Source organism: Engystomops pustulosus, chromosome 6 (genome assembly GCF_040894005.1).
Source record: "Engystomops pustulosus chromosome 6, aEngPut4.maternal, whole genome shotgun sequence".
Lineage (NCBI taxonomy): Eukaryota > Metazoa > Chordata > Amphibia > Anura > Leptodactylidae > Engystomops > Engystomops pustulosus.
Genome location: NC_092416.1, coordinates 36,555,598 through 36,581,184, shown reverse-complemented (window position 1 = coordinate 36,581,184; position 25,587 = coordinate 36,555,598). Strand labels below are relative to the sequence as shown.

Sequence of the window (25,587 nt, the reverse complement as noted above, 5' to 3'; positions counted from 1 at the left end):
TGTGCTACCATATAATCTCCCTGTATCATTATAGGGGTTAGCCACTTATACTAAATTTTAACATGGTAAGTATAGGATCCTGTTAGGGTCACCCATATTAATAACCCTGTAAAAGTTTGCTGCAGGTCACGTGATCCCTGGGTAGCAGGACCTAGAACTTCCTGTTACGTTCAGTGTCCTCCCGATTTTCGGTGGATGGATGGAATCTTGAAGGTATTAATGTCTATATGCGCCCTCCATCATAACTACCCCGTCTCAGTGGTTGGAGAGACATGCGGATGTGATGAGTACAATATGGCTGACCTAATTAGGGTCTTATTATCACTCTGTTAGCGTTCAGTATAAGTGGCCAACCCCTTTACCTGTATGCCCATATGGATCGGAAATGTTCCATGTAGTGGATTATGTGCAACATTTAAGGCCGGTTGTAGTTAACCAACTAGCATGATCCACATGTCTGCGCGATTTATCGTAGAACTGCTGAACTCTTTGGGTTGGTAATTCCTGAAGACACATTTAGCGAGTTTGTCGGAACAAACTTCCTCTTGTACAACCGACCTAAAAAGTACCAGCATTGTTGATGATATCTTCAGAAAACTCTTTCGTTTGTGTGCCAAAAAATCTTGCCGTGTCAATCGAAATCGTCCACAAAATTTCCCTTCTCGCTGAAGCAAAAGTTGACAAAATTTACTCCTACTATTTTATTTTTATTTTTTGCAGATGGATAATTTATTCATTCTTATTTTTTTTTTTTGGAACCGTCTTAATGGCCTACACCAGGTCACCGGCCTACACCCTACACCAGGCAGCAATATCCTTCTTTTCTCCCAAAACTACTCTGTGCAGCTGCAAAGCAACAACCCAGTTTACTCAGATTTCCACGAAAAATGTACTTAGGTATGTTGCTAGGACAACGCAGAACGGGCCCCAGGTGTCCATGGAGTTAATGTTTGAGGCATGGAGCTGGCCATATAACAACATGCGCTTTATGTAATTGCTGATGAAAGGAGATAAAATAAGGGTGAGTAAATAAACGTGGAGTTTGAGATGCCTATAAAAAATGAGAAATATTTGCACAAAGTAAACAACTTTTATTCTACCACAGTTCGTCCTGCCAAGATTAACAAGAGTCAACCTCTGCCTGCGCTCTGCCTGCGCCTTCAATGTCACAATCAATTCTTCACGGCTTCCTAACATTCCTGCATGGTCAATACCCAGCATGGTGTGACGCTGCAGGTAAGAACTTGGCTCAAGGTTTCCAGAGGCCACATCATCAACTTTTTTTTTTTTACCCTGAAATTATAAATGATAAGTAATTTGAAGTTTTTAGTGCTAGATTACATTTTACCAATAACTAATAACCCCTATGTTGCAACTTAAAGAAAAATCTAAATCCAGCATGATAAACCAAGAACACTTACTCATAGATCCAGGCACCATGACTGTGGTAATCTTCTTATATTTGTTATCCATGGCCTCCTTCTAAAACCAAGTTTTAAAATTGTGCTAATGAGTTAGAAGGGCTCTGGGGGTTGTAACCATAGCCCCTCTGTGCTGTAGCTTTACAGGTGCAAAAGCACATTTCACCCTCCCCTCTTCTCCCTTAGCACTCCTCCCTATGCCAGCTGTACTCTCACAAAGTGGGATGTGGAAAGTGCTCCTGCACAGTAGAACAGCCTGTGAAGCTACGGAACTTTGGCATGTAGTACTTTATAGGCCACACCCCTTTTTTAAAGAAGGGTCTGAAAAATGTCTAATACTGTTCATAAATGTGGGGCAGACAGTTTAAAACAAATTACGACAGAATTCTGTCGTAGTCAGATTAATGAATCTCCCCCATTATGTCCGTTCTTGTGATCAATGAAATCAGAAAAATGTATACATTTATAACCTTGTCCAAATTTAACAATAGTGGGGGGGTCATGACTATGCTGTATAATATATAAATCTTGATGATGTAAACGTAGTGAAAGTCCAAGTCAGTACAGTTTGCAGACTCCTTAGAAGGAGTTTAGAGCCCCCAAAGGTCCTGGCCTGGTCCACTTGTGGATAGAAATTGTAAAAAGTGGCAGCACTCCAAGGATCAAAATTTGGTGAACTTTATTGAACAAGTGGTGACATTTTGGTGTATGACACCTTTTTCAGGCTTGAATTTTGAACTTTGGAGTGCTGCCTGCTTTTTACAATTTCTATAAATCTCAATGGATTTCTCGATTACTCATTAAGGAGCGACTTGCACAAGGGTTTTTTTTCTGCAGCAACCAACCAATCGCAGTACAACTTAGATTTTCTCTTGTGTTTTCAAAAAATAAAAGCTGCTCTGTGATAGGTTGCTATATCAACAAAGACAGTGTTAAAAAATACAAAGACATTGTTAAAAAAATCTGCCTTATATTACATAACCCATAGGCTCACATGACCTGTAATAGACAAACACATCTATATATCATAAATCTACATAAACCTTTGTGTGGAGTTCAGTAGAATATAGTACTCGGCATTATTAACATTAATTTCCCTGCAGACACATGATTTTCTGATCATCTTGTTCGTATAATCTGATAATTACAATAATTAGATAAGCAGAACCATGGAAAATACAGAACGAATTATGGCAGAAAAATGACTGTTCACAGGTTTCTAGAGAACCATGGAGAGGCCCAAGCATCAACACGTCTTTGTGTCTGGAAATTCGTTATTATCTTCTTAAAATCAATAAATTCTTCTTAATCTACTATAATTACCAGATTTTGTTTGGATGCCATGAATTTCCAGAATACAATTAGATTTGGAAATTAGATATTGCACTGGGAAAGTATAAGGAATGAGAGGCCAGTGACAAAAGTACCATTAGACTTAATCACTAACCAAAATTTTGTCCCAAAAACACTAGTGGACCTAATACTCTCACCCAAGATTGAGTATCTCAAAAGATTTCCATGGTCCTGTGCTTGGGACTGCCCGAGTCACAAATATAGGAGCAGGTCCCATTCTGGCTCGAGTTTGCGGTTTGGACATTCCTCTTCTATTCCCATTGGTGCATGAGTGGACCCGTTGGCACATACACAGTCAAGTGTGCGCAGGTAACCTTACTACCATATATGTGAACCTGTTAAGGACTAAGGCCTAAGAAACCTACGATGTCCTAAAAAAGCCTGTCTGAAGGCCTCAGAAGCCGGTCTGAAGGCCTCAGAAGCCGGTCTGAAGGCCTCAGAAGCCGGTCTGAAGGCCTCAGAAGCCGGTCTGAAGGCCTCAGAAGCCGGTCTGAAGGCCTCAGAAGCCGGTCTGAAGGCCTCAGAAGCCGGTCTGAAGGCCTCAGAAGCCGGTCTGAAGGCCTCAGAAGCCGGTCTGAAGGCCTCAGAAGCCGGTCTGAAGGCCTCAGAAGCCGGTCTGAAGGCCTCAGAAGCCGGTCTGAAGGCCTCAGAAGCCGGTCTGAAGGCCTCAGAAGCCGGTCTGAAGGCCTCAGAAGCCGGTCTGAAGGCCTCAGAAGCCGGTCTGAAGGCCTCAGAAGCCGGTCTGAAGGCCTCAGAAGCCGGTCTGAAGGCCTCAGAAGCCGGTCTGAAGGCCTCAGAAGCCGGTCTGAAGGCCTCAGAAGCCGGTCTGAAGGCCTCAGAAGCCGGTCTGAAGGCCTCAGAAGCCGGTCTGAAGGCCTCAGAAGCCGGTCTGAAGGCCTCAGAAGCCGGTCTGAAGGCCTCAGAAGCCGGTCTGAAGGCCTCAGAAGCCGGTCTGAAGGCCTCAGAAGCCGGTCTGAAGGCCTCAGAAGCCGGTCTGAAGGCCTCAGAAGCCGGTCTGAAGGCCTCAGAAGCCGGTCTGAAGGCCTCAGAAGCCGGTCTGAAGGCCTCAGAAGCCGGTCTGAAGGCCTCAGAAGCCGGTCTGAAGGCCTCAGAAGCCGGTCTGAAGGCCTCAGAAGCCGGTCTGAAGGCCTCAGAAGCCGGTCTGAAGGCCTCAGAAGCCGGTCTGAAGGCCTCAGAAGCCGGTCTGAAGGCCTCAGAAGCCGGTCTGAAGGCCTCAGAAGCCGGTCTGAAGGCCTCAGAAGCCGGTCTGAAGGCCTCAGAAGCCGGTCTGAAGGCCTCAGAAGCCGGTCTGAAGGCCTCAGAAGCCGGTCTGAAGGCCTCAGAAGCCGGTCTGAAGGCCTCAGAAGCCGGTCTGAAGGCCTCAGAAGCCGGTCTGAAGGCCTCAGAAGCCGGTCTGAAGGCCTCAGAAGCCGGTCTGAAGGCCTCAGAAGCCGGTCTGAAGGCCTCAGAAGCCGGTCTGAAGGCCTCAGAAGCCGGTCTGAAGGCCTCAGAAGCCGGTCTGAAGGCCTCAGAAGCCGGTCTGAAGGCCTCAGAAGCCGGTCTGAAGGCCTCAGAAGCCGGTCTGAAGGCCTCAGAAGCCGGTCTGAAGGCCTCAGAAGCCGGTCTGAAGGCCTCAGAAGCCGGTCTGAAGGCCTCAGAAGCCGGTCTGAAGGCCTCAGAAGCCGGTCTGAAGGCCTCAGAAGCCGGTCTGAAGGCCTCAGAAGCCTGTCTGAAGGCCTCAGAAGCCTGTCTGAAGGCCTCAGAAGCCTGTCTGAAGGCCTCAGAAGCCTGTCTGAAGGCCTCAGAAGCCTGTCTGAAGGCCTCAGAAGCCTGTCTGAAGGCCTCAGAAGCCTGTCTGAAGGCCTCAGAAGCCTGTCTGAAGGCCTCAGAAGCCTGTCTGAAGGCCTCAGAAGCCTGTCTGAAGGCCTCAGAAGCCTGTCTGAAGGCCTCAGAAGCCTGTCTGAAGGCCTACTCTAGTAGTTCCCCACAGACACAGGGCATGACAGCAGCCTCACAGCCACTAGATGTCAGCTGTCACAGATGACAGCTCACATAGAATGCATCACAACATTTGACGTCACTTGACATTTACAGTACACCGGCTCTGAGTTTTTCCGGATACGCCTCTCCTATTTGCACATACTCAACCTGTTTAGACAAGATCTGTTTTCAAACTGGAAATGCTTAACGCACTTTTTGTTATGTCATTGTCAGAGGTTCAGATGAGGTGAAGGATCATATGAACAGATTTCCTAATAATGATGTCAACAAATTATTCAAGAAATTCCTTGGTAAAGCCTTCCTACACTGAGATGACCGGTACATATGGTACATATGCTGGCCTCCAGGGACGACACAGGCATCAGTGTATATTGTGCACCACCACCTCAGGCCCAGTAATATGTTCTTAATTTTATTTAAAGAGGACCTGTCATGCATATTTTAGAAAAAAAATACGGACATACAATCGAAATGATTTTGAAATATACTTCTTTTTCCACTGATCCAGTGTCCAATAAAAAAGTAGAACCTGTACTTTTCTATGTAAGCGGATCACAGAGGGAATAGGAATCTATGGGTCCAAAAAAAAAAAAAAAAAAAAGAAAGACCTATTTTTTTTTTTTTGCATGAATGATGCTGGGGAACAAGGTGTTACGTTTTCTAACCATTTTTTTTTTGTGGACATGCACAAAAACATTACGACGGGAGCATTTAGGATGTGGAAGAAATGGTTGCTGACAGAAAACCAAAGCAAAACTGAAAAAACGTGCAACGGACACCCATCAGAGCTCAGCTTTCATTTTCCCACAGATGTTTCTAAAATTAAAGCTGAGCTTTGATTGGACAACTAGATCAGTTCTGCTCTAAGAGACTTATGATAAATCTCCCCCCCCCCTCCTGTGTCCATCGGTCCTAAAGTTGATGTATTAACCTTATGGATGAGGCTCTTTAACCAGCTGAGTGTAAGGCTTTCATTGTGGATTTTTTGGGCCAAATGTGCCGGTCATGTTACTAAAATTTGGGTGGAAACGGCAAGCTTAAGTGCAGGAACACAAGTGGGTACGGTAATGCAGAAAGGTGTTTTTTTTTTTCTGCCAGAACCGCCTATGAGCAATCCAATAATGGTGGCATGTATTCCCCTGGATCAAGTCCAATACAGATATTGGAGTTGTGTTGGGACATCTGAAATGTCAACTTTTTGTTCAAAAGTTGGAAGCCCCTTCAAAAAAATATTGCCCCAATTCTAGTTTAAAATCAAAGGTGGCATCCATATTACATCACACATTCTTATGTAAATATGGGGGGGGGGTATAATACCCCAAATGACTAGAGACTCCTCAGATTTACAACAGATAAGCAGAACATTGCAAAACAACTAACATCCCGAGCCCGATACAAAAATAAAAAAAGAGAAGCACAGTAATATTACCCTACATTGTGAGTCCGCTCTGGGAATAGTCAACCGCCCTCTTGTTATCTTTGGTCTCATTTCAACACGCATCCAGCAAATTACTAGGGACAGATTCCACTGCTGAGCTCATTCTTCCCCAGGGGAAAAATTCAGCGTGTTGTGCTTTTAACAGTAACTCCTCAGACACCTGAATTTATTACACAGCGATCCACATAGGGGACAACATCGAGAATCGGTAATTGTTTAACTACTACAAAATGAACAATGTTAAAACACGCAAGGATGAAAAAAAAAAAAATTTACTGGATGAACAGAACCAAATACTACACCATTAAGTGTAATTTACCATATTTTTCGGACTATAAAGCGCACAAAAAATCCTTTGATTTTTTTTCAGAAATCAAAGGTGCGCCTTATATAAGAACCGCACTTACAGACAACAGCTGCCTTGAACTATGCATAGGTCTGACACCTGCTGGTCATTCATCCTTATAAACAGGTGCGCCTTATAATCCGGTGCGCCTTATAGTCCGAAAAATACTGTATATGGAGACTTTTGCTTCCACCTCCATAGGTGACACTTGCAAAGTTAGTAAAAAGTTTGCTTAATAAAAGAAATGGGGATAGGACATGCTACCAGAGCTTAGATGTAATGTGGAGGGTGTAATAGAAATTTCTATATCACGCTAATAATAGAAATGTAACAATACAACACAAAAAAAGGTAAAATAAACTTGAGAGATAAATTTTTTTTTTTTGGTTAAATAAAAAAAAAAAAAAAAAAAAAAAAAAGACAGCTTAAAGATACAGGGGCAAAAATACATAAATTAGCATTTTTACTTTCTATCCTATTGCTGAAGAGTCTTGCAGACATGCTGAAGGCTTGTTTCCATATAGATCCTTCTTTACAACCATACCACGAGTACAAATAATAATTCTTTACATTTTATAGTTTGATCTATATTTTGAGACCATATGAAAAGAACCGTTAAAGGGGGAAGTGGAGACATTTAATTTTTTTTTTTTTTTTTACACCTTTTTTCTGTTTTGTGTTAATAACAGCATTGTTTTGTAAAGGCTCCAAAAACTCATAAACGGTGTATACAGTAATTGGTTGTAACAAATAAGAAGTACAAGAATTTACACATTGCTACAACAGGGGGTGTGGGGTGTGGTTGCAAGAATTACAATAGAGCCTAAATGGAAAAAAAATCTTATTTTATAGGAATTTTGAAAAGCCAATTATCAAAAATAATTGTTTAACAAAATGGATGAAAGAATGTGATTCCTTTTTGTTAAAAATTAACACACAAAAAAATTAAGTAAAATTAATAATTTCTTTATTTATATAGTGCACACAGAGTACGCAGCGCTGCACACAGCTTGCAAAATCGGTCCCCAAAGGGGCTCACAATCTACCGTAATCAACCTACCAGTATGTTTTGGAGTGTGGGAGAAAACCGGAGGACCCGGAGGAAACCCACGCAAACACAGAGAGAAAATACAAACTCTTTGCAGATGTTGACCCTGAGACATGAACCCAGGTCAACAGCGCTGCAAGGCTGTAATGCTAATCACTAAGTAGACATTGATTAAAAAAAAAAAAATTTTGCCAAAGAAAATGACAAAACTATTGTCACGTCTAAATAAGTGAAACATAATGTAAAGGAGGAGGATATGTCCCCATCTATATGATAAAATAGCTCTAGGGTTCTGAGCTCGGTATAACAAAAATCATCCTGTGTTTCCTGTATGAGGCGACGTGTGGAAGTATTCTCAATGATAATACAGGCGTAGAAGGCGACCATTGTCCCCCTACGATAATGTATCCATTTATCCTAAACAGAACTGACACGGCCTCTAATTGATTGAATGCTGGTTCGGATTATTTGCTACAATTTGAGAGCCAAGTGGAATTTCGCCTTCTACAACATGACATTTAGTGTTACATTCCAGCGTGCTTTCCCCCAGACTAAAAAAAAACACTTCACGCTGCAAAATGGGACAGGGGTTTTAAAGGCCTCGCTTCACCCTCTGCCTAATTTCCATAACTTCTCATAATCCACTAGGAATGTAAGAAAAAAAAATTGCTTTGCTTGCTCCAGGCCAAACTGGCAACAAATGTTTTCTTACTTCATTGTGAATGTACTGAGAGGAGAAAAACACAGAAAACACTGGTATATAAAACTCAGCACTTAGTGGATAAGCACATGCAAAGAATGACAAGCCCATAAATTATAGGGATGACATTCGCTAAAATAGTGCTGGGAGAAGAACGTATATATATATATATATATATATATATATATATATATATATATATATATATATATATATATATATATATATATATATATATATATATATATATATATATATATATATATATGTGTGTGTGTGCTTTAAGGATTTATTTAATTGGGTAATAATACAACCCCAAAAAGAAACCTTGATTATTAGGATCCCCTGAAAACCTTTCCATAGCAATCAACTATAATTAACATGAAATTAAGGTAGATTGTCTTCTATTTCCCACAGTGCCTCCGCAGGAACAATGAAGTATTACACACCTTAATCTAAAAATCAATATATACAGAGGTTTTTGGTTCTCTCTCTTTGTAGCTACTACCTCTGGGTAATTAGTAGGGAAACTTTATATAGTCAGAATTTTGTTATTAATAAAAGTTACTTGGAAGTGGCTCTGGATTTCCTAATCAATCCTGGGTTATTACAGAGTCAAAAGAAAGAAAAAATAAGGATTGAGTGAATATCATGACAGTGTTTCTGGTTCAGTCCTGATGATATTCCCAAATGGAAAGTAAATATAGGCGGTCCCCTACTTAAGGACACCCGACTTACAGACGACCCTTAGTTACAGACGGACACCTCAGCCCATTGTAACCTCTGGTGAAGCTCTCTGGATGCTTTTACTTTAGTCCGAGGATGTAATGATCAGCTATAAGGTGTCTGTAATTAAGCTTTATTGATAATCCTTGGTCCAATTACAGCAAAAAATTGTCACTGGGGCAAAAAAAAAAAAAAAAAACCCATTGTCTGGAACTACAATTATAAAATATACAGTTTTGACTTACATACAAATTCAACTTAAGAACAAACCTATGGAACCTGGGGACTCCCTGTAATATGGCAAAAAAGAAGTATAAACAACAGTCATAAAAGCCTTTAAATACGCCAATCTGAGCATCGGGTTCTGAAAATAGATCAATTTTTGGAACATGCAGAAGGAAACCGCACATATTCATATCCCTCCTTTATAATAACCGCTACTTAAAGTCATTCAATGGACATAAACCAACAAGGACGGAGAGATAACACAGATAAAATACAATGGTACATGTAAAGGTATCCTCAAATTTTGCCACCAGTTAACATCTCAGTTGGAAATTCTATTTTTGAATTTCTTATCTTAATAAAATTGCAATTAAAAGCAGATAACATCATTTTCAACTTTAAAAGAGACTCCCATAACACCCCGGGCTTTCCTTCCCCCAGTATGTTGAGGAGGTATATAATTAATAGATATTACTGGCTGTAAAACAATGGAGCACAATGCTGAAGAGGTGCAAAAAAGAAATTCCATGACTCAGTGGTTATTTTTAAAGTGAATAACGTTCTTTTCGGAATTTTTTTTTTTTTTCTTCTTTTTATTTCTTTTTCACAGCGAAGACTTTTCCAGTGCTACTTGTTACTGTACGTATAAATAGCTCCAGAAATAGGAAGTTTTAACCACTTCACGTTTGAACTTCCAGAATTATATTTTTAGGGTCATTTGGTTTTGTGACCCGCAATGAATATGATTCATTTTTTTTTCTACCAGTAAGATCAAATGCAAATAGTCCCAAAATTTTTTTTTTACAAAAGTTTACGAGGTACCAAGTTTGATTGTTACAGAAAAGAGGGCGGAAAATTAGAGTAGGAACGTGGCCTTAACCTCCTGTGCATGCTCTGACCCACCAACAATCTCATCTGTGGTTGTCTGACTGCTGGGACACCAGTGATCATGAGAAATGACCCCCAACTACTCATACGACTGAGAGCCCCATTGTTACTAATTGAAAGCAGTAGCAGGTTGCGCATGCATCCTCCTTTTCCATTCAATACTATGGGAGCGGGTGTAGTTTCCGAACACATCTCTCGGGTATCTCAGCCAATCCCATTCACGGTTTTTAAATGTGCAGATGAAAACCAAGCACTTCCAATGTCCCATATTATTGAATAGAGTAGCAGTACGCATGCTGCTCCTGCCGCTCCATCCAGTTACTAAGAATCAAACCAACCACATTGTTGTTCCCTATTCGGTGAAGCGGTCTACGGGGTTGGAGTTTTCAGCCCTCTTTAAAGGGATATTCCCTTTTCAACAAGTAATTGATATTATTTGTATTATAAAAAGTTATACTAATCGAATAATTTTATTTTTTTTATCATAAAAACAATAACATTCATTTGTTGAAATGGAAACATTGAAGGAGTAAAATGTAACCATGGGACCTCATCAGAATGCAAATACTGTGACCCCCTGAGAGTAACCTGGGGACATCAACAATTTCAGTAGATTAAGGAAAAATCTAATATAATGTATTAGGTTTGCTATATAATACATTGCACTTTCCTGGCAGATCTTCTGTACTTCTGATATATAAAAATGAATGTAAATGTAAAATTCAGGTGAGCAGCAGTAGCATACAGAAAGTCTATAGTAGCATCCTTTTATTGCCCACTGACAAGACAGCCCTTTATTGTGATGGACAGAAGATGATTTTATCTAATAACTTCTACTCCACCATGGATTAGACAAGTCTCCTATGTGCAGTCATAACCAACAGGATTGAATCTAGGCCTTTAACACGTTTTCAATCACGGGAGGATTACGTTCCATCAAGTGATGTCTGTCAAGTGACAAATGAATTAAAATTAAAATTAAGAGGTAACATTAAAGAAAGTGCCACCTGTAGACTACTGACAGGTCTGCGGGGCAAAGACGAAGAAGTCGACCTGTAGATTATTACAGGTAAGCCCCAACAGCTAAAACGGAAAAAATTACAGCAACTAAGACGACTCCTTAAAGGGTCTAGGATTTAATTCCTAAGAAAGGTCAGTGGGAGTCTGCACTTGTGTTCATAATTTATAGGACTGAGATGTAATACCAGGCACAACCATAACGCAATGTGGCGCTAAGACTTCGTGAATAAGAATGAGTTGAAATTTTGCAGTTTTGAACTACCACTTTCCTACAGTCCTCAATTTTCTATATTGCTTTATGAAAAAAAATATATATTTTTTTTTCTACGGGCATAAAAGTATCAAAAATCACATCCAGCTGTGCAAATGCATTGTAGAAATCCAATGTAGAAAAGTCTCCCATTATATTTACCTTACGAGCAGGGTGGTTGCCCCGAATGCACTGGTAACCTAGAAATGCTTCCCGCTCCTCCCGTCCGTGCCTTTCATTTACTAGGAACATGGTGTTCTACCATAATTAAGATAAAGTAATAGCGTAAAAGGCGATAAGAGGATTCTGAAATGTGCCGGAGCTGCTGATCCTCTATGTGCAATGGGAACAGGCTGAAAATCAACACAAATTCATTTCTTTTCAGATAACTATATATATATATTTACCGTAATCCTGCCCCTTCATTGCTCCGAGAAAAAACACATTCCGCCACGGAATTGAAATCACCAATGGATCAAGGTTACATAGTGGTTACTGGAAACTGGAACTACCAACAACCTCTCAAGGTAATTATGGTCAGGGCAAAAATTTAAAAGGCAAAACCTTTATACTGAAAAATATATTTTTGGCCAGGTCTGGCTCCAACTTTCAAAAAATTCCATGTGTCCTGTATTTGATATGGCAAGAAGTAGTGGTGGGAGTATCTATAAAAGGGGATTGGGTTAAAGGCCATATCACCAGTGGGTAAATGTTTGCAGAACTTCAAGTATTCAGTGGTTTTGTAGAATAGATCTTGACCCCCAACCTTTTAAAGTTTTTTTTTGGGCCCCCTAAACTTTAAGCGACCTATATAAAGAGCGGATTCTGAAATCGGAGCAGTTTGCTTCTATCTCTATCTGTAGAATCGGCAAATGTTCCGGGTGTCGCTACCCTACTGATCACCCGGTAACGGCTATATTATCGATAAAGCTACATTCACATTTCATTATTGCTCTCCGTTGTAAGGATATGTTGGAGGGCTAGAACGTATCCCACTGTATGCCCAATCAGGTTTGGCTTCTTCCCCTGAAAGTGGGAGGAGAAGTGAACCTCTGAAGTAGCTGTTGATTGGCTGTTTCCAGCCAGAGTGTATGCTCAGCAGAGGTCGGGGGTGAATGCAATGCAGTTGCATCCATCCCCCATGTTCTTTATTGGCCTCTGCTGTGTGTATACGTTGCTCATCAGGAGGGAGAAGGGTGAAAAGACACAGCTTTCTACCTCTTTCCACCCTGTGTTTCCCACAGTATACAATTTACCGTATTTTTCGGAGTATAAGGCGCACAAAAAATCCTTTGATTTTCTCCAGTGCCCCCCAATATATGAACCATAATTACAGACAACAGCTGCCTTGAACTGTGCACAGGTCTGCCACCTGCAGGTCATTCATCCTTATAATCAGGTGCGCCTTATATATGAGCCTAGACGTTTTAATAGGCATTTATTGATGGTGCGCCTTACAGTCTGAAAAATACGGTATATGAAAAAGGATGTCTCCATCTATCAGTATATCTCTATGGATATCAGTACATACTCTGGGAGTATCATGCCTTATATACTGGATGCACAAAAAAAAAAATGTAGTGTGAATTTAGACTAAGCCTTTATTTGTCTAGGCGGCTGGAAATCCCCTTTAACCAAGGTGGATTTTATCCCAATTCCATAATCCACTGAAGAGGCATTTATAGGAACATATATGGCCAATCTTAAAATCACATCTTATAAGCTGTCCACCAGGAGAAGCGTTTAATATGCTGCATACAAAATGGGTTTGGCTGTGACTACCCTTCATGGATTACATCACGTGTCCCCAGCCTAAGGGTGAAGACACACATGGCGTTTTTGGGCCGTTTTTACTAATTGCGTTTTCAGATCGTTAAAAACGCATGCGTTAAAAAATGCATCCGTTTTTTAAAAACGCATGCGTTTTTGTCCGTTTTTCATTGCGCAATTTCGGAAAAACGGACAAAAACGCATGCGTTTTCAAAAAACGCACTTAGTAAAAACGGCCCAAAAACGCCATGTGTGTCTTCACCCTAAGGATCCTCATACAGTATTCTTACCTTAATATAGATTTTGGAGAAAACTGCACAGATTTTTTTCCATGAAATTACAGTTAAACTACAAAATCCTGCCCCCCCCCCGCCTCCTAAAAAAGACCCCTAGTTCCAGCTTTATTCATCAGTGGTCACATTTTCCTGTATAATCTTGTAAATATGTGACTGGAATATAAATGAAAGTTTTGTCAATCTAAGAATCTAACACTCATCTTCCTGCAGATCCGAAAATGCAACCTGCCGCTAATTAAAGGTAATTTCATCACAAATCAAAATAGCTGATTATAAACATGCCAAGGTTATTAAAATCAATTTTGGTCTTATGAAGAGTTCCTAATTACCTGTATGGCTCTATCCGGCTCTGAGGCAGGTAATTTGAGGATATTGTGCTTCTTCAACACCTCCTTTACTAAATAGGTCGTTTTGGTTTCTGTCATGGGTGCTGTATGCCAAATGTATTATTTTAATTATGATAATAGGAACCGCCGTGTAACCAAGTTGCTGTTTAAAGGGATTGTCCACTTTTAGCAGTGGATATTGTTAGTGTAAAGAAAAATAAATACATTTTTCCAATATACTTTCTGCATCGATTCTTCACAGTTATCTAGATCTCTGCTTGTTGTAGTTCGACAGGAAGTTTCATTGTTTACTTCCTGTGGTCATGTGATGTCACACAGGTGCACGGCTCGTTATATATCATACGGCTCTGATTAATATAACTAGCCGTGTAATGCACCTGTGTGGCATCACATGACCATGGACCGTTTTATTATCAACAGGAAGTAAACAGTGAAGTTTCCTGTTGAATGTCAGTAAGCAGAGATCTACAAAAGAAGGAGGAATTGATACAGGAAGTATATTGAAAATTGTATAACTTTTCATCATAGAAAACAATATCAAATAATGTACTGATAGCAGGCAACCATTTTAACAGCATTTAGGGATATGGTTTACAGCAGCTGCATGGGAACAAGAAATCTCTGTGGGAGAGTGTTGAGGATATGCTCTGTGACCTGTGCAGAGGTCATTGCGCAGGAAAGGGAAGGGTGAAGAGAGGTCATCAGCACTTCCTATGGTACATACTGTATACATTCATATATGAATGAGGCAACGTCACGTGAGAGGCTGGCGAAGGTGTACATAATTAGCAACCCGGAATGCCGCACATCTTGTCCTGTGCTCCATGCTGCTAATTATAACTTTCATTTCTAGGTGATACCGGCGTATCAAGACTAGCGGCGGACAGCGCTGGGATCAAGATGAAGAGGAGCGGAGGTATTTGTAGGGGTTTTTTGTCTGCTAGATTTCCGTTAACTAATTGGCTCAGTTTTACCTTATTGTACAAGGTCACGGATGCCCTTTGACAGGTTACGCTATTTTCCCACCGCTATTTTTCTAACAATTTCCACCATTTACCAAAGGAAACAGGTAAGAGGGAAGCAGAAAATACGTAGTAGTGTAGCAGCAGCTGGGTCTAATGCAATCTTTCTTTCTCTTGGGCATTACTTGAGTACGTCACAGGGAAAGGCAGCTATGACTGGTATGAAGATGTAAGTAGTCAGGTACCAGAAACACCTCATTGTCCAGCACAGAGGTAGCGCTATAGGGAACAAGAAGGCAACTGTAGCCACTGGATTATGTATTATTTTGGCAACTGTATACTGTCTCTGTACATTAGACTCCTATATAAACTATAAGTATTGGTTATTCTTTGTCAAAGCTCCGCTCTGTAGACTGCCCAGCCCCGGTACACAACATGCTGAACATACAGATTGGGTTACAGGCACATAGTGTACAATGCATACCATACATCAGGCTGTAGTATTTACGTAGTACGCTATATCAGAGGAACAGGTAAAGCAAGGTTATGCTGACACCTACCACCCCCTACGAAGGTGGACATCCAGAAATCCCGAGTGGGGGGAATAAACTAATACAGCACCCAGATATAACTAATGGGACCAGAATTGGTATAACGAATGGGACCCATCCATGTAATATAAAGCCTTGGTATTCCTAATTATAGGGAGCTGAACTGTCCATGCATCAACTTTGTGTGATAGCACCATACGGATAACAAAGGTCTTACAGAAGATGAGCAGTGGATGTGGTGGAACTGATAACCCCCCACAGGAAATCTGGCCTGGATAAGAGGGTCTTCTAAAAGGATAACGTGGCCTTTCAGAGTTGAAGTCAATAATTATATCTATATGTTATACAATGTAGTGAACTACAGGCGGTCGGTCCCCTACTTAAGAACACTCAACGTACATACGACCCCTAGTTACAAACGGACCTCTGGATATTGGTAATTTACTGTACTTTAGTCCTAGGCTACAATAATCAGCTGTAACAGTTATCACAGGCGTCTGTAATGAAGCTTTAGTGCTAATATAGATTCTTATGACAACCCAACATTTTTAAAATCCAGTTGTCAAAGAGACCAAAAAAGTTCTGGCTGGGATTACAATGATAAAATATACAGTTCCGACTTGCATACAAATTCAACTTAAGAACAAACCTACAGACCCCATCTTGTATGTAACCCGAGGACTGCCTGTATAAGGGTATGTTCACATAGTAAAATAATTTCAATGAGCGCCATGGAGCCAACAATGGAAATTCAAAATTGAGATGTCATGGTAGGTATCCACTGTACATCCATCAACCCAAAGCAACGGCTTAAGCCAAAATGTAGCCGACCATCTATAGCCAAAGTGATGTCTATCACGTCTATCATGTGGCGATAAACATACCATAATGTAGAGGCTCCTACACAGATTTAGAATTTTCTTTCTAGCCCCCATACTTGCTGAGATATCAGTCAATATACCTGAAAATTATAATCCTCTCCATTGTCAGAGAGGAGGTGCTGGAGCAGAGGAGGAGGCATGTTATATGATAATATTTTATAAAAACTATACCCAAGCCATGCTGAGAAGCTTATCACAACTCACCAAAACAACACAAAAATAACACAATAACTAATGTGTATATTGGTTCTGTTTACTTATCATTTCCTAGAAAGGTTGAAGTTACATTTGTTCCTATTGTTTCTGGAGAAAAATTTAAAAAATCTAGCCTATAGCAGGGTGTAGCAGTGAATCACATAGATGAGCGGAATACAACAATTACTGTAGATTTTCGTCATTACATTGTTTGTGCAACATGACTCGCAGAAAAGAAAAGTAAAAAAAACTGTAATAAAATTCCAAAAATTTCTACATATCAAGATGTGCACTTCCTGCTGCTGCTAGATTACACAGGCAGAGGGAGGAGTGAGAAAGCAGGGGGTTGGGTGACACATGTTCTGCTCATTGTAACAGCCTGTGAATCTGCAGCACTGGGGGGGGGGGGGCTCTATAATGCTCCCAAGCACTTCAGACTCATTAGCATAATTTTGAAAGTTGATTTTAGAGAGAAGGAGGCCATGGATAACAAATATAAGAAGGTTACCAAAGTCACGGTGCCTGGATCTATGGATAAGTGTCCCTGGTTTATCATGATGGATTTTGATGAAAGATATTATTCAAATTCGTTTTTTTTCTTGGACATGGAACAGAAAAGTGTATAGCTTACTGGAGATGTCAACACTCCTTGTATGTGGGTTAGATAACTTTTAACAATTACCAATCTGGCAGTCTAAATATTCAACACTGAACCCCGTGACAGTATAGCATCATCAATTATTATAGGGATTTCTAGCATCCAGGATGGATATTAGGGTGAGAGTAGTAAAGTTTGGAGTTTCATCCATCTGCTCACAACTCAAGGTCAATATAGTAAACTAAAGTGATACTGAAACACAAGTAGTACCCATATATACTCAAGTATAAGCCTAGTTTTTCAGCACAAAAATGTGCTGAAAACCCAAACTCGGGTTATACTCAATTAAAAAAAATATATATATGTTTTACCAGGATTTTGTGGTAAAATTAGCAGCCCCGGCTTATACTTGGGTCGGCTTATACTTGGTAGATCATGTCCTACCGTCTAATAACTTAGTGGAGCCAAACTCACTATAGAATTGTAAGGAGATGGTATAAACCACTTTAACGATCCCATGTAAAGTGACTTCTTACAATACATTAAAACCCTACATAGGAAATCCTGTAGACAATCGTCTATATAGAACATATAAATACAGAACATATAGACAATATAAATCCCATAGTAGAGAAGGACTGATATCAACGGTTCCATCCCAAACACACTGGGGGACATTTACTATGGTGTTTCCGCCAGTTTTGTGGCGCTCTCACCGCATGTTCTGCTCTCAGACCTATTTATTAGCTGTCGGGGACAGAAAAAATGACTTTTTCCGTCTGCTCCGACTCTTCTCCAAAAAGGGGCGTGGCTTTGGCGGAGTGGAAACTCAGACAGAATTAATATGTGTCACAGCCATTTTTGGGCGCTGTAAACTGGCGGAAAGTAGACCAAAAGAAAACTGGTCTAGCAGGGACTGTTGGACACATTTCTGGTGCTCGGGACAGATTTTGGTCCCAGGGACAGAAAATGGTCTCGGGGACAGAAATGTCTCTGCACAGCTCTACAATATTAAATGTGTATCTTCTTTCCGAGAGCAGGTCGGTAACAAAGCCAATGCAGACACCGACACTTTAAGTAAATGTCCCCCAATGTGATGGAATATATTGCTGTTATTTTAAAAGCGATACAAAAGTTTGATACATTTTATCAAACGGGACTACTCGCAGGTCAGTTGTAGGAATGCAGAAGAGACAACTTGTTGGAAGGTAGCAGAGCTGATAATGTATTCTTTGAGGTTTTAGGTACGGCAAGTTGTGCGACAGGATCTCAGCCACAAGAGTCAATGATGAATTTCCATGCACAAATTTAGCAAATTTTACACCAAGTCGACAAAAATCATTGCCCTTATATAGGGATGGAGAACAACCTATAATATTACAATACCAAACAAAACAAGTCGTTCCTTAACTTTCCTTGAAGTTTGAGTTCGGGGGTCAAAATTTACATTGTAAGAAACTTTGCTGATTTCTATGACAAATTCACTTCTGTACGTTAAGAAAAAAACGGTACAATGACCACAAAGTCTTCTATATAGTGGGCTTATAGATGTGCAGAATATTTGATGTACACATTCCAGCGTAGACAGGGATATAACCCATGAATGAGGGGCTTTACACTGAAGCGCAGCCACAGATATAGGAAGTCTGTCCAAAAATCTAGAAGATCTATGCACAACCAAAAAAAGAAAAACCAACGTGACCTGAATTCTGGGTCATGTCAACTTGCGCAACGTGAAAAAAGCAACACGTCTTGTGTCCAAACAGGAAATTAATGTAAACACCGGCCTCTCGCTATAGATCTAAGTGAAAGACAAAGTTATAACATAAAATCCTGCAGAGACACTAAGACGACTCTACACTACTCTCCATCCAAAAAGCTGTAACCCAGGACACGTACATAGAAGATATTATATACCATGCACTGCTGGGGTGCATCAAAATACCAGGGTGATTTTTCAGGTTATAACTTATACAGATCAACCTTTAAAAACCACATAGGACTTTATGCACATTGAACCGATTTTTTTTACATATTGATAATGGTAAAGAAATATGTGTGTGATAAAAATGGGCAATTAATTGAAGTTATATACAACAGAACTAATAATTATAATGAATTTGGTTGTGACCTCTTGTATTAATATTGAAAGAGATAGGGAAGTGTCTATTAGATACAACAGATAGATGGGTTGGAAGGATGAGATAGATAGATAGATAGATAGATAGATAATATGATAAGAAATAGACAGACAGAGGGTAATTTTATACCAGAAAGAAAGTGACGGAGTATTACCGTAGTTTGAAAAAGATAGATAGATAATGATATTAGTAGATAGACTGATAGATAGACACTAGATAATCAGATTGATAGAAAGAAACAAATAGATAATAAATCAGCTAACAGATGGATGAATAGATAGATAGATAGATAGATAGATAGATAGATAGATAGATAGATAGATAGATAGATAGATAGATAGATAGATAGATAGATAGATAGATAGATGACAAAATAGACATGAGACAATAAAAGATATGCATGAAATATATATGGGGTTAACAGACATGTTAACTGAACTGTATAACCAGATAGATACAGAGGTAGTAGATATGGGATAGATAACCAGTAAGATAGATAGATACATAGATAGCTAATAAATGGGATTGGTGATAGATAGACTGACTATCCATAAAATATTGACTACACAGTTAAAATTTAGCAGAGAAACCACAATACAAATCTTGAAAACTTCCTAAATGTATCAAAAAATATGTAACCGAACATAAATATGAAATAGCCAATATGTATTTTACATCCATTTCAAATATAATATTGATACAATCTTTATATCAGGCAAAAACCTAAATACTACTTGGGTCTTCTAGGGTTAAAGAAACTTCCGAGCTCGAATCGAAAAATGAAAAAGAAACCACAAATGGGGAAACATGACTTTGTGTCATTGACAATGACAATGTTCTAGAATTAGTTGCATGAACTTGGATGTAATGTACATAGTCTCACATATTTTGGAGCGCTATTCCCATGTGTGATACAATTATGGATGGAATGTCACAGACACAAGGTGACCTAGAAATAGGTAAATGAAGTCTTATTCAATGTGTTCGCCCATCATGGAAACAGACAATGATACAATGAGGTGCCAGTGCTTGCACTCCAAACACTGTTGCTAGTAATCAGTTACACTATATACTATACACTATATTTAGGGGCTGATGAATGCAAATATATATCAATACAGATGAATGGTGAACTGTACTGTATCCCTACGGGGGAAATTGACACCAATTTCAATTATGCCAACAATCAGACGCCATTTATTAGATGGCTATTTGCTTATAATTCATAGAATTTCCTCTAGATATTATAGATTTTATGTTCAATAGCTTTATGTATACAAGTGCATGCATACGGCGCTGCAGAATGTCAATGCTATATGTAACCTATACAAGTGCATTCTCTGTACAGCGCTGCAGAATATGTTGGCATTATATGTCACCCATACAAGTGCATTCTCTATACAGCACTGCAGAATATGTTGGCGCTATATGTCACCCATATAAGTGCATTCTCTATACAGCGCTGCCGAATATGCCAGTGCTAAATGTCACCCATATAAATGCATTCTCTATACAGCGCTGCAGAATATGTCGGTGCTATATGTCACCCATACAAGTTTATTCTCTGTACAGCGCTGCAGAATATGTGAGTGCTATATGTAACCCCGATAAGTGCATTCTCTATACAGCACTGCAGAATATGTTGGTGCTATATGTCACCCATACAAGTTCATTCTCTGTACAACGCTGCAGAATATGTGAGTGCTATATGTAACCCCGATAAGTGCATTCTCTATACAGCACTGCAGAATATGTTGGTGCTATATGTCACCCATACAAGTTCATTCTCTGTACAACGCTGCAGAATATGTGAGTGCTATATGTCACCCATATAAGTGCATTCTCTATACAGCACTGCAGAATATGTTGGTGCTATGTCACCCATACAAGTTTATTCTCTGTACAACTCTGCAGAATATGTGAGTGCTATATGTAACCCCGATAAGTACATTCTCTATACAGCACTGCAGAATATGTTGGTGCTATGTCACCCATACAAGTTTATTCTCTGTACAACTCTGCAGAATATGTGAGTGCTATATGTCACCCATACAAGTTTATTCTCTGTACAACTCTGCAGAATATGTTGGTGCTATGTCACCCATACAAGTTTATTCTCTGTACAACTCTGCAGAATATGTGAGTGCTATTTGTCACCCATATAAGTGCATTCTCTATACAGTGCTGCAGAATATGTTGGCGCAATATATATCACCCATATAATTGCATTTTCTATACAACTCTGCATTATTTGTCGGTGCTATACGTAACCCGTAAAAGTACATTCTCCGTACAGCGCTGCAGAATACGTTGGTGCTATATAGATGACTAGAGGAGGCAGAAGCTGTAAAGGATATAGTGTCTCGCACGTCGTGAGCAGCTGCTTTTTAGCTTTTCCTATACCAAGCACATAAAGATACAGGGATAATGCAGGATACGGCTCCATATGGTTGTCAAAAAAACGTAACAATAAAGTATCTCAAGACAAAGAAAAGACATGACCGCCACCTGTAGCTGTAAGGGCGATAGTGACCCTATAACAGCCCGCTGGGGTTACTTGCCTCAGTTTTGGTAATGCGATGCCTGGCCAGCTTCACCACGGCGAAATTCCCTTTCCCTAAAGTGCGTTCTATGTCATAGAATCCGACCCGGACAGGACCCCGGTGTACATGCCTCTGACAATCCGCCATGACCATGCTGGGACCCAGGCCAGGGAGGCAAATGACAAAGGGGCAAAAGACATCAACCGTGGCACGATCACACCCCCACCCTGCAGCAGATGCCCACCGTCACAGGTCACCACAGGGGGGGCTCTGGGGCAGGTACAAAGAAACAATGTCCAGTCCAGTCTGTAAAAAAAAAAAAAAAAGAATTCAGGAGTCCAGGATACAGATCATCCCATGGGGAATGCACAGACACCTTGGAGTTCTGCTCATTGTCCTGGAGTTGTAGGGTCACATCCAGCAAGGGAGGAAAGTCACTTTAATGAAGTTGTAGCAGCAGCAGCAGGCAGTGTCATGGAGGGCTGTGCAGGCATGGAGCTACTGCTGCTGCAGGAGGCCAGTGAGTGGAGCTCTGCACAAGCCGCAGCCGCTGCACACCGCTTCATGTTCTCAGGCTCGTGTGCATTGACGTCACAGCTGCAGGAGGTCTCCTGGGCGGGGCTTAGCTCCTTCACAGCTCACTTGCCAAATGGGTTGCCCCTAGCAACCCGAGCCAGCTCTGACGTCAAGCGCCCTTGTGCCCGGCCTGTCAGTCATGGCGGGAGCGGGAGAGGAGGAGGAGGAGGAGGAGGAGGAGGAGGAGGAGGAGGAGGAGGGTGAATGTGTGTGCGAGCATGGCGCGGTGCTGCCGGCTACCACACACACAGCTCACCCTCCTGCTGGACTGTGGGAAACAATAAACTCTTACTTTACACTGGTCTATGATATACATATATGTGTCCTGTATGTATATCACACAATAAAGACACGTATGACATATGTAATGTATATATCACACTATAGATCTGTATGTAACATATATATCACACTATAGATCTGTATGTAATGTATATATCACACTATAAACTTGTATGTAATGTATATATCACACTATACACCTATATGTACTGTATATATCACATTATACACCTGTGTATAATGTATATATAACACTATAGACCTATGTGTAATGTATATATCACACTATAGACCTATGTGTTATGTATATATCACACTATATACATTACATACAGGTCTATATCACACTGTATGTAACATATATATATATCACACTATACACCTATATGTAATGTATATCTCACACTATAGACCTGTATGTAATGTATATATAATAATAATAATAATTCTTTATTTATATAGCGCACACAGATTACGCAGCGCTGCAAGCATTGGTCCCTGTCCCCATGGGGCTCACAATCTAAACAACCTAACAGTATGTTTTTTTGAAGTGTGGGAGGAAACCGGAGGACCCGGAGGAAACCCACGCAAACACGGAGAGAACATACAAACTCTTTGCAGATGTTGACCTGGGTGGGATTCGAACCCAGGACCCCAGTGCTGCAAGGCAGATGTGCTACTCACTCAGCCACCGATATCACACTATAGACCTATTTGTTATGTATATATCACACTATAGACCTACACTCACCGGCCACTTTATTAGGTACACCATGCTAGTAACGGGTTGGACCCCCTTTTGCCTTCAGAACTGCCTCAATTCTTCGTGGCATAGATACAACAAGGTGCTGGAAGCATTCCTCAGAGATTTTGGTCCATATTGACATGATGGCATCACACAGTTGCCGCAGATTTGTCGGCTGCACATCCATGATGCGAATCTCCCGTTCCACCACATCCCAAAGATGCTCTATTGGATAGAGATCTGGTGACTGTGGAGGCCATTTGAGTACAGTGACCTCATTGTCATGTTCAAGAAACCAGTCTGAGATGATTCCAGCTTTATGACATGGCGCATTATCCTGCTGAAAGTAGCCATCAGATGTTACAGGGTACATTGTGCTCATAAAGGGATGGACATGGTCAGCAACAATACTCAGGTAGGCTGTGGCGTTGCAACGATGCTCAATTGGTACCAAGGGGCCCAAAGAGTGCCAAGAAAATGTTCCCCACACCATGACACCACCACCACCAGCCTGAACCGTTGATACAAGGCAGGATGGATCCATGCTTTCATGTTGTTGACGCCAAATTCTGACTCTACCATCCGAATGTCGCAGCAGAAAACGAGACTCATCAGACCAGGCAACGTTTTTCCAATCTTCTTCTGTCCATTTTCGATGAGCTTGTGCAAATTGTAGCCTCAGTTTCCTGTTCTTAGCTGAAAGGAGTGGCAGCCGGTGTGGTCTTCTGCTGCTGTAGCCCATCTGCCTCAAAGTTTGACGTACTGTGCGTTCAGAGATGCTCTTCTGCCTACCTTGGTTGTAACGGGTGGCGATTTGAGTCACTGTTGCCTTTCTATCAGCTCGAACCAGTATGCCCATTCTCCTCTGACCTCTGGCATCAACAAGGCATTTCCGCCCACAGAACTGCCGCTCACTGGATGTTTTTTCTTTTTCGGACCATTCTCTGTAAACCCTAGAGATGGTTGTGTGTGAAAATCCTAGTAGATCAGCAGTTTCTGAAATACTCACACCAGCCCTTCTGGCATCAACAACCATGCCACTTTCAATGGCACTCAAATCACCTTTCTTCCCCATACTGATGCTCGGTTTGAACTGCAGGAGATTGTCTTGACCATGTCTACATGCCTAAATGCACTGAGTTGCCGCCATGTGATTGGCTGATTAGAAATTAAGCGTTAACGAGCAGTTGGACAGGTGTACCTAATAAAGTGGCCGGTGAGTGTATATGCAATGTTTATATCACACTTTAGATCTATATCTAATGTATATATCACACTATACACCTATATGCAATGTATATATCAGACTATAGATCTATATGCAATGTATATATCAGACTATAGATCTATATGCAATGTATATATCACACTATAGACCTATATGTAATGTATATATCACACTTGTAAGGGATTTCAAAAAATAGACCTATATGTAATGTGTATATCACACTATAAAGCCATGTATGTAATGTATATATCACACTATAGACCTATATCTAATGTATATATCTAATGAAGACATATACATGTAATTCATGTATCATACAATAAGGACATGTATGTAATGTAGATATCACACTATAAACTTATAGGTAATGTATAAATAACACAATAAAGACATGTATATAATGTAGGTTTCCTATGAGACAATAAACACTTATATGTCATGTATATATCACATAATAAGAATAATGAGATGTATATGTGATCACATAATAAAGACATGTATGTAATGCATATCACATATGTCATGTATGTATCGGGAAAATATCACTACCGTATGTAAAATGTACAAAACATGTAATAATAGCATAGTATCCTAGACCCCCCCCCCCCCCCCATCTTACTGCTTACACACTGACTAAGAAAAATATAAGAATCCACATATAAAAACTGAAATCTGCGTCCCCTTTGTTCGCGTCTTGTTTTTTTTTTGGTGCCATGGTTTAGGTATAAACAATGTAAAAATAAAATGCACACATTGAGCGTTACTTTGCATATTTGCCACAAACCATTGTTTTGTTTTTTTGGCTGTGCGTTAGCAGAGGGCCCCATCTATTTCTATGGGGTCAGTCACACAGTTCTGATTTCCGCGGTGCTGTGTGTGAGCCGACTGCCTGAGCCGCAAATTATGAAGCAGGTCCCATTCCTGCCTGTGACTGCAGCTATGGATCAGACTTGTTCTACTGTCATTGATGTGTGAGTGCAACGGACATGGGGGGATCCTCTTTAACCGCCGGAGACAGGTTTGTTTTTTTTTAGCACAAAATATCAGTAGATATTG

The 25,587-nt window shown here is 40.5% G+C and overlaps 1 protein-coding gene across 1 annotated transcript in view; it reads right to left on the bottom strand.

Annotated features, from left to right (window-relative positions):
- SIK2 (salt inducible kinase 2) overlaps positions 1–22,303 on the bottom strand; it is a 109,001-nt gene extending 86,698 nt beyond the window's left edge. Inside the window, exon 1 of the mRNA XM_072155741.1 lies at positions 21,719–22,303. Coding sequence (XP_072011842.1) covers positions 21,719–21,853 — 135 coding nt within the window. The 5' untranslated portion in view covers positions 21,854–22,303. The remainder of the gene's footprint in view (positions 1–21,718) is intronic.
- Positions 22,304–25,587: the final 3,284 nt, after the last annotated feature.